Genomic DNA, 15,626 nt, shown 5'->3' with positions numbered 1-15,626 from the left:
TGGGAGAGTTCTCCTTCCAAGGCCTGATTAGCTCCAGCACACCAAACTGATCTCCAGCTCCTGTGGGCTGAGTACTGAAAGTCACTGAACTGCTTCACTGACCACATGAAGAGTTTAAAGAGCAGCTGAGCTGAGTGGGGAGCCAGAGAGGGCTCAGCAGAGCAGCTCTGCCTTACAGGTGCTCGCTGGGTGAGGACACCTGGCACGGGGCTCAGGGTGCCATGGTCTGGTTGCTTGGCCAGGGCTGGGTGCTAGGTTGGACTGGATGAGCCTGGAGGCCTCTTCCAACCTGCTTGATTCCATGATTCTGTGAATCCAGCCTGTCCCTCCGGAGGATCAGCCTTCAAGGGTGCTCCAGCTGAGAGATTACTGCATCACTCTTGGACACTCCTCCTATGCCACATGAAAAGAATGCAAATGACCTCAGGAAATCCTCTCCCAGCCTCAAAGTATCTGTTTGATGGCTCCACAAATACGGATTGCAGCATCAGACTTCCATACCACAGCTCTAGGTCTGTAAATTACCACAGGCCAAGAAAAGAAAGGTGGTGTGGGGGTTGGTTTTTCTGGGGGGAAGCTTTCACATGCCAAAAGCATCCCTCAGATCTGGGCTGCACAGAAGGAAGAAGTTCCTTACAGTGAAACAGGCAAATACTGCATCAGCTGCCCCGGGGACGTGGCTGAGGTCCCACCCCTGGGACACTCAAGATCAGACTCAGTGTGGCCCTGGGCAGCCTGCTCTAGTCAGAGGTGTCCCTGCTGACTGCAGGGGGGGTGGGCAGGATGACTTTTGAGGTCCCTTCCAGCCCAGTGCACTCTGTGAGCTCCTCAGAATGCAGCAGGCTGAGATGGCCCTGCAGAGGAGGGCCCTGCCAGCCTGCAATGCCATCGACTCATGTTATCATGGAATGATGAAGCTCTTTGGAGCTGTATTTGGCCCAGCACACAGGCAGCAAACCACTGAGGAGCTGCACCCTCAAGTTAATGGAGGGGACTACAGGAGAGCTAGAAGGGACTTCTGACAGAGGGGTGGAGTGGCAGGACAAAGGAAACAGCTTCAAACTGGAAGGAGCTGGATTTAGATGAGACATTAGGAAGAAATTCTTCCCCATGAGGGTGGTGAGGCACTGGCACAGGTTGCCCAGAGAGGTTGTGGGGATTCCAAGCCTGGAAGTGTTCAAGGCCAGGTTGGATGAGGCCTTGAGCAACCTGGTCTAGGGGAAGGTGTCTCTGCCTATGGCAGGGGGGTTGGAACTTTAAGGTCACTTCCAACCAAAACCATTCTAGGTTCTGTGATTCAAGTAAGAAGAAGAAGAAGGGAAAAAGAGAGCTATTTAAATAGAAACAACAGGAATTTTACACCTCTTAAATCAATGACTCCTAACTGCCTTGCTCACAATGGCCTGTTTAAACATCCAGACCTTAAATCACCCAGGAGAGCTGGGAAACTCCCCCTCAGAACTCAGAAGCAGCAAGCTGGTCAGCTCCGACTCAGAGCCAGCACTCTGCTCATGCAGACAGAACCTGCATTCACATTCCCAGCCCAGCCCCAGAGAAGGAAGAGGTCCTAGGACAGACCTCTGCTGCAGTGCTGAAGAGATGTGGTCTTATGCTGAGCTGCAGTTCCATTCCATAGTGCTCTGAGTTCAGCTGGCCCCCCAAAAGCTCCGGGTTCTGAACACACCCAGGTCCAGCACCAGATGTGGCAGTGCTGCAACGGCGCTCCCCAGCAGAGGCTCTGGGTCGGACTGGGCTGCTGCTCTGACAAAGGGGCAGGGACATGTTCTCCTCTGATTTGGACCAGAGACTGTCTCCATCAGCCCTGCTGTGCCTCAGGGCCATTGGGCTCGAAGGTCTCTCCAGCAGAGCTCTCCCTGGCAGGAGGCTGCTCCTCATGGCTGCTCTGCAGAGGGGCTCAGTGAGCGGCTCTGGAGCTGAGTTCTCCAGGATGACTTTCCCAGTACCCCAAAGATGCACTTAACTTGTGCTGTGGCACTGAACTGCTGGAGGGGGTCCAGAGCAGGCCACAGAGATGATCAAAGGCCTGAAGAACCTCTCCTATGAGGACAGGTTGAGAGAGTTGGGGCTGTTCAGCCTGGAGAAGAGAAGGCTCTGGGGACACCTGAGAGCTGCCTTTCAGTATCTGCAGGGGACTGACAGGCAGGCTGGGGAGGGACTGTTCAGAAGGGCCTGTGGGGGTAGGATGAGGGCAATGGTTTGAACTGCAGCAGGGCAGGGTTAGGTTGGACACAAGCAGGACGTTCTGCACAATGAAGGTGGTGAAATACTGGAACAGGTTGCCCAGGGAGCTGGTTGAGGCTCTGTCCCTGGAGACATGCAAGATCAGACTCAGTGTAGGTTTGGGCAGCCTAATCCAGCTGGAGGTGTCCCTGCTGACTGCAGGAGGTTGGACAAGATGCCCTTGGAGGGTTCCTTCCAACCCAATACAAGCTGTGCCTGCTCTGCCACTGCCCAGCTGCTGTTTCCCATCGAATCTCCCCCAGAGAACAGCAGTTGGCTTTAAATTAGTGAGGGCTCTCAGCCTGTGCTTCTTAGCAGTGTGGTGTGAAGAGCAACCCAAGGAGCAGCCAGCACCAGAGCTCTTCATGCTTCCTGCTGGCTTCCCAACAAACCCCTGCCAACTGCAGGCTTTCACCCAGCCCTCCAGAACGACGTCTGATGGCTGGGAAGGTGAAGCTGCTTGGGCTATCTCCCTGCTTTTGTTACACTTCATTCTCTCAGCCTTCCCACCCTGCTGTCTCCCAGGCACAGCCCTGACCAGGAGCCACTGCCATGGGGAGCTTCTGCTCCATCACTCTAAAGGCAAAGGGATCTGAGACCAGCTGAGCTTGGCCAGCACAACCCCAGCACACCACACACACGTCCTGCACACAGCAGAGTGCAGAATCAGAGAACCACAGAATCAGCCAGGTTGGAGGAGACCTCCAGGCTCATCCAGCCCAACCCAGCACCCAGCCCTGCCCAACCAACCAGACCATGGCACTCAGTGCCCCAGCCAAGCTTGGCTTCAACACCTCCAGCCACACAGACTCCACCACCTCCCTGGGCAGCCCATTCCAGTGCCAATCACTCTCCCTGACAGCAACTTCCTCCTCACATCCAGCCTAGACCTGCCCTGGCACAGCTCCAGGCTCTGTCCCCTTCTTCTGTCCCTGGCTGCCTGGCAGCAGAGCCCAACCCCACCTGGCTACAGCCTCCCTGCAGGCAGCTGCAGGCAGCAATGAGCTCTGCCCTGAGCCTCCTCTTCTGCAGGCTGCACACCCCCAGCTCCCTCAGCCTCTCCTCACAGGGCTGTGCTCCAGGCCCCTCCCCAGCCTTGCTGCCCTGCTCTGGGCACCTTCCAGCACCTCAACAGCTCTCTGCAATGGAGGAGCCCAGAACTGGACACAGCACTCCAGGGGTGGCCTGAGCAGTGCTGAGCACAGGGGCACAAGAACCTCCCTTGCCCTGCTGCCCACACTGCTCCTGAGCCAGCCCAGGATGCCATTGGCTCTGCTGCCCACCTGGGCACTCTGCTGCCTCATCTGCAGCTCCTCTCTGCCAGCACCCCCAGCTCCCTCTCTGCCTGGCTGCTCTCAGCCACTCTGGCCCCAGCCTGCAGTGCTGCTTGGGGTTGTTGTGGCCAAAGTGTAGAACCCTGCACTTGGCCTTGTTCAATCTCATCCCCTTGGCCTCTGCCCACCCATGCAGCCTGGCCAGGTCCCTCTGCAGGGCTCTCCTACCCTCCCACAGCTCCACAGATGCTCCTAGCTTGGTGCCATCTGCAAACTCACTGCTGCTGGACTCAATGCCCTGCTCCAGATCATCAACAAAGATATTGAACAGGACTGTGCCCAGCACCGATCTCTGGGGGCTGAGCCCCTGTAGTGCTCCTGCCCAAGGGCTCTGCACCCACAGTGCCCATGCTGGGCTGTGCCAGCACACCAGGCTCCCCTGAAGCCATACCAAAGCACCAAGAGAAGTGTAGGCTCTTACCTCTCCCTGGAAACTCTTCAGTAGTGGAGCTACCTGTTTGCGCAGGTCCTGGAAGACACAAGCAGGGTATTTGATCAGGAAGGGGTGAAAGGAGCAGGCAGTGACAAGTTCCCTCCAAAGCCACTTTGGGTTCTGAACCACCACTGGCAACCCTGAGGGCCTGTGCTGGCAGTTTTGGCTGCAGGACTTCAGCTGGCAGAGCTGCCAGCCTGGCACAGAGCTGTGCTGCTGCAGACAGCATTCATCAGCACTGGTGGTGCTGGGTAAGCACTGAGCACCTCCAACCCCCTACCTCAGCTCAGAAGCTAAGGAGATTAGAACAAATGCCTCTATCAGCCTGAACAGCAGCTGCACCTCTGACCTTACGCCACAGACGTTGCCCCAGGTGGATGCCAGGCTTGGTTCCTGTCCCTCACTTCACCTCACAGCTCTGCTCTTATTCTGTCAAGAGTGCTCTGCCTTTAGCAGCAGAGAACTGGAGAGAGGCAGGCTGGAGCAGTTTTGTTTCTCTCATGGGATGGTTTAGGGTGGAAGGGACCTTAGAAGATCCATGGGCAGGGACACCTTCCACCAGCACAGGCTGCTCAAGGCCTCATCCAGCCTGGCCTTGAACACCTCCAGGGAGGGGACATCCATAACCTCCCTGGTCAACCTGTGCCAGTCTCCCCATCCTCACTCTAAAGCATTTCTTCCTCCTCTCCACTCTCACTCTCCTCTCTCCCAGCTCAAAGCCACTGTCCCTCATCCTGGCACTCCCAGCCCTTGTGACAAGTCCCTCCCCAGATCTCCTGAAGCCTCTTCTTGGATACTGAAACGCTGCTCTAAGGTCTCCTGGAGCCTTCTCCAGGCTGAACAGCTCCAACTCCCTCAGCCTGTCTTCATAGGAGAGGTTCTCCAGCCCTCTGCTCATCTTTGTGGCCTCCTCTGGCCCCTCTCATCTTAAAGCAGTCTGACAGCTTTTATTTTACATCCCAATTTCCTAAGTGACTTCAGCCCAAACCAGCCTGCAGGTGGAACCCCTGAGGATGTCATGCAAGGTGGATGCACCTTCGTTGTCCTGGTTGCTAACTGAATGCTTTCTGTGAACTTCCAGAGTGGTTCTCAGGGCAGCATTTTAAGGCTGGGGAGGGACTGTTCAGAAGGGCTTGGAGTGACAGTGTGAGGGGCAATGATCTGAAGTTGGAGCAGGGCAGATTTAGGTTGGACATCAGGAGGAAGTTGTGCACAATGAGGTGAGACACTGGAACAGGTTGCCCAAAGAGGTGGCTGAGGCCCCAATTCTGGAGACATTCAAGATCAGACTGGCTGTGGTCCTGGGCAGCCTGCCCTAGTTGGAGGTGTCCCTGCTGCCTGCAGGGGGTTGGGCAAGATGCTCTTTAAAGACCACTTCCAAACCATGAACGTGTGAGATCCTCCAAAAGCTGCTTGTGAAGCACAAAGTCCTGGAGCACTGCAGAGGACACTGCCCCTCATGCTCAGCCAAGAAGCTGGCCTTCCAGTCTTGCTGTGGGATTGCAGGGGCAGGGCAGAAGCAGGGAACTCTTCATGCAAATGCAGCCCAAAATAAAGCCCTGAGAGGTGGTGGGAAACAGTAAGAGGATGCTGCAGTGTGAGGAGGGCAGCACTGGTGCAGCTTACTCAGGAAGAAGGCAGAGTTCCCAGCCTTGGGCATTTCCAAGGCACGGCTGAGCAGAACTAGTGTGGGTATTAAAGACCCATTTATAGGGCCAGGTGAGATCTGGTCAGCTTCTGGAGGTCCTCTCCAGCCAAGAGTCCTGTGATGCTCTGAGCAGACTGCTCATAATCGGGACAGCCACAAACCCCAACATGAGGAGAAGCTTCCTTACTGTGAGGGTGCTGGAGCCCTGGAGCAGGCTGCCCAGAGAGGTTGTGGAGTCTCCTGGAGACTTTCAAACCTCACCTGGATGTGTTCCTGTGTGACCTGCCCTGGCTGACAGATCTCCAGAGGTCCCTTCCAACCCCTGCCACTCTGTGAGGACTGCTTGAACCATGAAGCCCTCCTGGCTTACAGACCACAGTCCCTCAGCTGCCCTGAACCTCATGCAAAAGGTCACCAAGAGGTCTCTGAAGTACTTTCTCCAGGCAAAAGGAGTCAGGTGAGGCCCTGGGCCTTGCAGAAGTGAAGGTGACCTGATCAAGTTGGGAAATTCTCTTTGGCAAGGCATTGACTTCTACATCTGGAGTGGTGCAAGATACTGGGCATGAATGCACTCAGCAGAGCAGCCTCTGCCCGGGGTTTGGTCTGATTTTCCTGCAGGAAAAGGAGGCTTTGGAGACAAGTGAGCTTTGTCATTCAAATGACAAGTGATGCAGAGAGCTGAGTAGCAGGAGCTCTCCCCTCCCCTGAGCAATGGCTTGGGGGGCAAAGGCAGAGGAAGCTATCAGAGACAAACCATCAGCCAAGTTCTGCTTCTTGGCATGGTTTCTGCACCAGCACACAGCTAACCCTACCGAGCTCAGCACAAGGCTCCAGCTTTATAACCTCTCAGCGGCAAACCAAAGCATGGCTCTTCTCACACCAAAGCACCTCAGTGTTTCCTGCTGGACAGGGAAAGGGCAGACCATAGAAGCAGAGAATGGTCTGGGTTGGAAGGGACCTCCAGAGCTCATCCAGTCCAACCCCCTGCACTCAGCAGGGACATCCTCCACTAGAGCAGGTTGCTCACAGCCTTGCCCAGCCTCACCTTGAATATCTCCAGGGGTGAGGCCTCAAACACCTCCCTGGGCAACCTGCTGCAGTGTTCCAGCAGCCTCCTGTGTGGCCATTTCAGCTGATTTCTACCTCAGACATTAAAAAAAAAAAGGGACAGAATCTTGGAAGTGTCAGCTCTGAGTGGAGAGGTGAACATCCCAGGGACAGGCCACACAAGGGCACAGTGGATAAGTCAATGTCATTTCCCTGGAGCATCAAGAGCTGTGTGCCTGGAAGCACAGCTTGGACCTTCCCCTTGCTGCTTCTGCTGCTGAAGAGATCCTCAAGTCAACAGAGATGCTGAGGTGCTGGAAGGTGTCTAGAGAAGGGCAAAAAAAGCTGATGAGGGGCCTGGAGCAGAGCCCTGTGAGGAGAGGCTGAGGGAGCTGGGGGGGTGCAGCCTGCAGCAGAGGAGGCTCAGGGCAGAGCTCATTGCTGCCTGCAGCTGCCTGCAGGGAGGCTGTAGCCAGGTGGGGTTGGGCTCTGCTGCCAGGCAGCCAGGGACAGAAGAAGGGGACACAGCCTGGAGCTGTGCCAGGGCAGGTCTGGGCTGGATGTGAGGAGGAAGTTGTTGTCAGAGAGAGTGATTGGCACTGAAATGGGCTGCCCAGGGAGGTGGTGGAGTCTGTGTGGCTGGAGGTGTTGCAGCCAAGCCTGGCTGGGGCACTGAGTGCCATGGTCTGGTTGGTTGGGCAGGGCTGGGTGCTAGGTTGGGCTGGCTGAGCTTGGAGCTCTCTTCCAACCTGCCTGATTCTGTGATCTTCCCCTGCTGCTGTTTGGCTGCTGCTGCTTTTGCTGCTTCGCCACGGCTCGACCCCTTCCCCATCTTCCTCCAGGTTATTATGTTTCTGTAGTAGTTCATTCTCCTGATGCTGCTGTGCTTAAACAGCTCCATGTTGTAGTGAGTTTACTCTGCCGAGGGAGGGATCCCCCCTAACCCAGGACACTCCTGCTGCAGAACTTGCTCCTCACATCCAATCTCAATCTGCTCTGCTCTCATTTCAAACCACTGCCTCTGGTGCTGTCCCTGCAGGCCTTTGGGAACAGTCCCTCTGCAGCCTGCTTGGAGCCCCTTCAGGTAACTGGAAGGCAGCTCTAAGGTCTCCCTGGACACTTCTCCAGGCTGAACAACCCCAGGTCCCTCAGCCTGCCCCTGTAGCAGAGGTGTCCAACCTCCTGACCACAGATGCTGCCCTTGCCTGTCACAAACACCCACAGATGCCATCTCTAACACAGGGACCTGGCAGGCTGAGCAGCTTTTCCCCACTTGCTGACTCCTGCAGCAGGCCAGAGGGCTCTGCAGCTTTTCTAACATGTCTCTGTAACCTGATGATGACAACACTGGAGGAAGTCACAACAGCAGGAGGAAGTAACAGCAGGAGGAACAGGAGGAAGTAACCATCAACAGCAAAATGGATGCCCCCAGTCAGGGCCAGAGCTGCCACAGTGGCTTTAATGCACAGAGAATTACAAACAGAGACAGCAGATTTCCAGCCAGGACATCAGCACCCTCAAAGCCAGGAAGAATGATACCATCCAAGCAGAGCAGCAGCTCCTGCAGGAAAAATCTCAGCTGGCAGGAACTCACTGGGTTCAGACTGCTCTGCCTGGTCAGAATTTACTGATTGTTTGGCACCAGGCAGCAAACTGCTGTCAAATGTGAAAGGAAAACTACAGGAGTTGTAATTCCAGCCCAGTCCCAAGCCTCCTGCTCACATGGCTCTGGAGAACAGGGCACTACCACCACTGGCCAAGCATGTGGTGTGAGCACCAGGCACATCAGCAGATGGCAAAGCACCACAGTGAGGTAAAGCACAGCCAGCTCTGGAGGCAGCAGAACATCAGCCCTGCTGCTCTGTGTGCATGGAGAGCTCAAGCCCAGAGCCTGCTACTGAACTGCAGCCCCTCACAGCTACCAGCTTCTGACAGACAGCATCTGCAGGACTTTCTGCTTCATGATACAAACTCCATCAGGACTCTGCCTTCATATTCACCTTTAATAACCAGAGACATGATGTTGGTTGTTTATGGCAGAGAGAAGAGAGAGAGAAGCAAGAGAATGAAAGGAATAAAAGGAGCATCCCAAAGCCAAGGAAGCAGTTGGTCAAGCTGCCAAAAAGGGAGAAAAGCTCTCAAGTACAAAATCTGATTCCCACACATCCTTCATTTAGCACATTTGGGATGCTAAGCACTCATCCCAGCAATCAAAACGTTACCAAGCAAAACCTGTGCCAGAGAGGGAAAATGTGGTGTGTGCAATGGAGACAGCAGCCTCTGCTGCGGGGGAGACAGGGCTTAAAACACTGCCTGATGGAGCAGGATGCAGCTCAGAGTGATTGAGTCCCACTGGCACACCACAGGCATCAATCTGGGGCAATCCCAGGACACACAATCCCAGAATATCCCAGCATGGTGGGGTGGGAAGAGAACTCTGGAGATCGTCCAGTCCAGTCCCCTCCTAAAGCAGGGCACCCACAGCAGCTTGCCCAGCAGCACAGTGCCAGGGGGGTTGGAAGCTCTCCACACAAGGACACTCCACAGCCTCTCTGGGCAGCCTGCTCCAGGCCTCCAGCACCCTCACAACAAACAACTTGCTCCTCCTCTGCACAGCCAACCTCCTGCCTGACACTTTGTGCCTCTTGTCCTGTCCCTGGGCACCACTGAGCAGAGTCTGGCCACAGCCTCTTGCCCCCCACAGCTCCTTTAGCTCTTGCTGAGCATTGCTCAGATGCCCTCTGGGGCTGCTCTTCTGCAGGCTCTCAGCCCCAGGGCTCTCAGCTCCCAGAGCTGCTCCAGGCCCCTCAGCATCTCTGCAGCCTCCCCTGGGCTCTCTCCAGTACTTTCCTGGCTCTCTGCAATTGGGGAGCCCAGAGCTGGACCCAGCACTGCAGAAGTGGCCCCGTTAGAGCATGCAGTTTACCCAGGTGAGATGCTTTGACAACCTGAAATCCTAGCAACACCCTGAGCAGCAGAGACAGAGCAGCCTCCACCCCTGCCAGCACCTAAGGGAGCAAACAGTCCAAGGGAAGTGGCTGCAAGGCTTTGCTGCAGTGTTTTCACCACAGCCAAGCATGTCAGCTGGGGATGCAGGTAAGTGGCACCCAGCATCACAGAGCACACACACCTTCCTCACACCCTTTGCTGTCTCTTCCTCTCCTTCTTGGAAAGAGCTTTTCAGCTGCTTTTGTAATTCCTTCCTTAGCTACCTTCGGCAGCTCACAACAAAAGGGAAGCACAGGAGTCAGGAACACACTCGCCTGGAGGCAGCAGCTACAGCCCTGCTGGGGACGTTTATTTTTGGCAGTATGGAAAAATTCCTCACCAGCCTCGGTCTCAAAACATGGCCCCAACATCAAACAGCCTTTTGCCTGCCTGAACAGAAAGGGCAGAGCCAGGGGGCTCTGCAAGGCTGCTTAGCAAGGACACCCTCTGATTTATTGTCTGTTTGAAGCCTCCTGGCCTCTACTGCCTGGGCTGTGACCAGAACAGGAAGAGCAGCCAGCCCCAGCAGTGCCAGCAGGCCCAGCAGCTGGAACATGCAGCTGAGCAGCCCAGCTCCCCAAGTGCTGCATGCAGCTCTGCACACTGAGGGGCTGGAGCCTGTCCAGAGAAGGGCACTGCGGCTGGAGAAGGGCCTGGAGCAGTGGGCACAAGGAGGGGCTGAGCGAGCTGGGGGTGTGCAGCCTGGAAAAGAGCAGGGTGGGGAGAGACCTCATTGCTCTCTACAGCTTCCTGAAGGGAGGCTGAAGCAAGGAGGGGGCAGCCTCTGCTCCTCGGTGGCAAGAGAGGGCCAGAGGAAATGGTTCCAAGCTGCACCAGGGGAGGCTGAGGCTGGATGCCAGGAAACATTTCTTCACTGGAAGGGTCCTCAAACATTGGAACAGGCTGCCCAGGGCAGTGCTGGTGCCATCATCCCCAGAGGTGTTTAAGCATCCTGTGGAGCTGCTTTAGTGCTGGGTCAAGGGCTGGACTGGATGAGCTTGGAGGTCTCTTCCAAGCAGACATGATCCTGCAGTAATTCATCAGCACAAACTCACTGCACTGCTGGAGCCCTGCTCTCCAGCCTGCTCCTCAGTGCCATCTGAACGCGTCTGGCATCTCTCTCTCCCCCTGGATCAGGCCAGAGCAGATGTCTGAGCAAGGCTCCAGCCTAGCCCAGCTCAGGATGTGGAGGCAATGAACTGGGCTGCTCTGAATGGGAGCTGGGAGCTGCTCTGATTAGCTGGGAGCTAAACAGCAAGTGTAGCTTTTGATCAAGTAGCCACACAGTGAACTCTGAATCTGAGTAATGCTTAACTCCCTTCCCATTCTCATTTAAAAGAGCTCTGTGGAGAAATCAAGTGAGGATAAATCCATGGGAAGACCCTGGGCAACAAATGCATCTTCCTGAGGAGTGAGCTCCACTGCCTGCTGGCTGCAGCACACAGGACACCTCTCCATGCTCAGGCTACCAAAGCTCTGGCTCTAATTTACTTCAGGTCTGAAGCTCCACAAGCACCTTCTGATCTCCTCAGACTGCTCCATCTCATTTACCTCCTCCAACACACTTCTCTCTAAAACTCACAACAAGAGCCCCATGACCCTGGTTTGATGAAGTGGTCCAGCAAGGCTCAGCCTCACCTCCACACTTTGCTCATCTTCAGCAGTACTAAGCTCCTGCTTGCATCCACCACACCACAGAACTGCCCAGATGGTCTGCCCTGTGCCTCCTGTGCCACACTGCCTATGGTTCTACGACTGTAGGATGTGTGCTGTACAGGGACAGGGCCTGGCTGGCCACTGTCACTATGCCTGGCAGAGGAACCACAATGAGAAGCAGCCCACACGTACCAGCATGGGTGACATCATTAGCTCAGCTGTCACAGCCTATTTTGGAGCTGCCTTATCACTGCTTTCCTGCCATCTCACCCCTTCTGCACTTCCTTCCTTGTTAGCCCTCACGTAATGAGGAACTAACGAGTGGCCCTGGCCTCAAAACTGGCCAGGCTGAACCTCCAGATACTTTCTGGGAAGAGCTTACAAAATGAGCAGAAAAAAAGGAAAGAAAAAAGTCCAAAGCTGGGAAAAAACCCCAAAAGCTACTGGGTTCACACAGCACCACAAGACAGACACTGAGGTCCTGGTGAAGGGTCAGAGAACAGGGCTGTGGAGCAGCTGAGGGACCTGGGGGTGTTCAGCCTGGAGAAGAGGCTGAGGGAAGACCACATTGCTGCCTACAGCTCTTGGAAAGGAGGCTGAAGCCAGGTGGGAGCTGAGTCCTTATTACCAAGTGATACAAGGAGAGGAAATGGCCCCAAGTTACCCCAGGGAAGGTTTAGGTTGGACATTGGGAGAAACTTCTTGACTGAAAGGCTTCTCACACTTTGCCACGACTCTCCAGGGAGGTGGCTGAAGCCCCATCCCAGGAGGTGTCTCGAAGACAGAGCTGTGGTGCTGAGGGACGTGGCTCAGCACCAGCCTGGGCAGAGTGAGATAATGGTTGGACTTGAAGAGCTTAGAGGGCTTTTGTAACCAAAGCAATTCTGTGAGTCGGTGATGCTGACTGTGTGGAGAGACATTTGTCACTTCAGTCAGCATCTAAAGAGGAATTAGCCTGGTATGCAGAGGCACTGTGTGCCACAGCCTGGCAGCCAGGTTTAAGCTCCTCTCTCCAGAGGCACTGCTGTGAGGAAACTGGTGAACAAGCTGGGATCCCTCAGACACTCACTCACCAACACACAGGTCTTAATCATGATCTCTGCACCCAGAATGATGGAAAGGTCCAGGGAAGTTGTATTCAGTCAGGACTTGGGGCCAGTCCTGGCCAGCATCTTCATCAATCACTTGGATGAAGGGATGGGAGGTCCCACAGCCAGTTTGCTGCTGGTCCCAAACTGGGGGCAGTGCTCACAGCCCTCAGGCTCTGCTGCCACTCAGCCAGACCTGGGCAGGCTGCAGAGCTGGGCAGAGGGAACTTCATGGAGCTCCCCAAGGGCAAATGCAGGGTCCTGGCCCTGGGCAGGAGCAACCTCCTGCAGCAGGACAGCTGAGGGGGGACCTGCTGGGAAGCAGCTGCAAGGAGAAGGAGCTGGGAGTGCTGGGGGACAGCAAGTGCCCATGGGGCAGCAATGTGCCCTGGGGGGCAAGGAGGCAAATGGTGTCCTGGGGGGCATGGAGGAGAGGGTGGGCAGCAGGGCAAGGGAGCTTCTCTCCCTGCTCTGCTCTGCCGTAGTCAGGTCAGTTCCACAGTACTGGGTCCAGTTCCACAAAACTGAGTCCAGGAGGTTGCATGTGAAGAGAAGGAGAAAGTTTTTTGTTGTGAGGAGGCCTGGAGCAGGCTGCCCAGAGAGGCTGTGCAGTGTCCTTGTGTGGAGAGCTTCCAAGCCCCCTGGGCACTGTGCTGCGGGGCAAGCTGCTGTGGTGCCCTACTTGAGCTGGGGGTTGGACTGGATGATCTCCAGAGGTCCCTTCCAAGCCCACCATTGAATTTTCCCTCAAGTGATGCTGAGCAGATGCCATCAGAGGTGCAGTGAGGGAAGCATTTAAATCTCTCTGTTTAGTTAGTTGCAGCCAGCTCCACTTCGCTTTGCCCTAAAAGACAGGAAGCTGCAGTCCCAGACTGGCCCCAACAGGTACTCTGCAGCAGCCTTCATGACTTCACTCTCAGAACCTAAGACAAATTAAATCATATGAACAAACAATTTATTGCTCAATTTACAATGGGATTTAATGAGATCTAAAACCTCTCAGTGCTTAAGGCTGCTGAAGTCTTTAGTTGCAATCTGATTATTAAAGCAGGAACCATGAAGTTATCAATGTCCTGTGACATCTGCCCCTGGTTCAGCTCGCTCAGGAGCTGAGGATTTCCTCTCTACAGAAGAAACCTGAGTTACACTTAGAGACACCTTTCAACCCAGCAGATGATAAATAAAAAATCTGGATTTCCAGTGGCCAAATGTACACTGTGGAGCTCCCTGAAAGATGTCAGCTCACAGATCTTGTGCAAATTCCATTAGCTTTAATTATTTATTAGCAGTACATTTAGATTACTGTTCTTGACCTATTTTTCAGTCTATGGACCCACCCAATGAGAAGTGAAAAAATATTCCATTTGTAAAAAAAAGGCTGGGGCTGGAAGTGGAATATTAAAGCAAAACCCAGAGGCGTTGTAATTCCAGGGGAGCAGCCTGCCCTGCAGAGAGGTTACCGAGCGGGGCACAACCAGCCTGCACAACAGCCACCACCGGAGGCTCCTCGGCAAGGCAGACGTGGAATTGCTGCTGCATCCACCCTCAGGTCATCCTGCACAGCTGCAGCTATGAGGCAAGCCCAGCAGAGCTGCAGAGAGGCCTCAAGACTATGGAAATCACCAAAACATTTGGGCTGGAAAAGACTTTCCAGATCATAGAATCATTCGCTCACAGAATCGCAAAGGCTGGAAGTGCTCTCGGAGCTCATCCAGTCCAACCTTCTACCCAGCACCTCCACCACCATGTCCCAAGGGCACACCCACACCTTTCTTCAACACCTGGAACCAGTGGAGTCCCCCAGGGATCAGTGCTGGCTCTGGTGCTGTTCAACATCTTCATCACTGCCATTGCTGAGGGCACAGACAGAGTCTGCTCAGCAAGTCTGCTGCTGGCACCAAGCTGGGAGGCTTGGCTGAGACAGCTGCAGGCTGTGCTGCCATCCAGAGTGACTTGGACAGGCAGAGCTGGGCACAGAGGAGCCAACTGAGGTTCAACAAGGCCAAGTGCAGGGTCCTGCACCTGGGCAGCAACAATGAACTGCAGCAGTCCAGGCTGGGAGGTGACTGCTGGAGAGCAGCCCCAAGGAGAGGGCCCTGGGGCTGCTGGGGGAGAGCATCCCTGGCACAGCAATGTGCCCTGGGGGCCAGGAGGCCAATGAGGTCCTGGGGGGCATTCAGCAGAGTGTGTCCAGCAGAGCCAGGGAGGTTCTCCTGCCCCTCTGCTCTGCCCTGCTGAGACCTCATCTTGAGAACTGCCTTCAGTTTGGGGCTCCCCAGCTGCAGAGGGACTGGAACTGCTGGAGAGGGTCCAGCAGAGGGCTGTGAGGATGATGAGGGGACTGGAGCACTGCCTGAGGAAGAGAGGCTGAGGGACCTGGGGCTGCTTAGTCTGGAGAGGAGAAGACTGAGAGGGGATTGAATCAATGTCTGTAACTCTCTGAGGGCTGGGGGTCAGGATGTGGGACAGGCTCTGCTCACTGCTCCCTGGCACAGGACAAGCAGCAATGGATGGAAGCTGCAGCACAGGAGGTTCCAGCTCAACACAAGGGGAACTTCTTGACTGGAAAGGTCCCAGAGCCCTGGCACAGGCTGCCCAGAGAGGTTGTGGAGTCTCCTTCTCTGGAGCCTTTCAATGCCTGTCTGGATGTGTTCCTGTGTGCCCTGAGCTGGATTGTGTGGTCCTGCTCTGGCTGGAGGATTGGACTGGATGATCTCCTTGGGTCTCTTCCAATCCCTGACATCCTGTGAGCCTGTGATCTCCAGGGACAGGGACTCCATCACCTCCCTGGGCAGCCTGTTCCTCTCCCAGACTGCTCCTGCAGTGAAGAAATCTTTCCTCATCTTCAGACTAAACCTCCCCTGGTGCAGCTCCAGGTCATCACCTGAACTCCAACCACTGCACTCCTGTTTCCACCCAATACAGAATCACAGTCACAGGCTGGAAAAGGCCTCTAAGATCATCCAGTCCAACAGCAACCCAACACCAACATGACTAAACCCTGTCCCCAAGTGCCATGGCCACATGATTCTTGCACACCTCCAGATATGGGGACACTCCACCATCTCCCTGGGTGGCCTGTGCCAATTTCCTGACCACTCTTTTCCTCATCTTCAACCTAACCTTCCCCTGGCACAATTTCAGGGCATTTCCCCTCCTATCACCTGAGACTTGGGAGAAGAGCCCAAGCC

The 15,626-nt window shown here is 55.1% G+C and overlaps 1 protein-coding gene across 9 annotated transcripts in view; it reads right to left on the bottom strand.

Moving 5' to 3' along the window:
- CUX1 (cut like homeobox 1) overlaps positions 1-15,626 on the bottom strand; it is a 426,690-nt gene that overhangs the window by 265,110 nt on the left and 145,954 nt on the right. For all 9 annotated transcript variants that reach the window (XM_064166481.1, XM_064166473.1, XM_064166478.1 and 6 more), the window contains exon 3: positions 3,997-4,044. In XM_064166481.1, coding sequence (XP_064022551.1) covers positions 3,997-4,044 — 48 coding nt within the window. The remainder of the gene's footprint in view (positions 1-3,996; positions 4,045-15,626) is intronic.

This window comes from Pogoniulus pusillus, chromosome 27 (assembly GCF_015220805.1).
Source record: "Pogoniulus pusillus isolate bPogPus1 chromosome 27, bPogPus1.pri, whole genome shotgun sequence".
In the NCBI taxonomy this organism is placed as follows: domain Eukaryota; kingdom Metazoa; phylum Chordata; class Aves; order Piciformes; family Lybiidae; genus Pogoniulus; species Pogoniulus pusillus.
The sequence above is the reverse complement of the archived record's forward strand: the minus strand, read 5'-3'. Positions and strand labels throughout refer to the sequence as shown.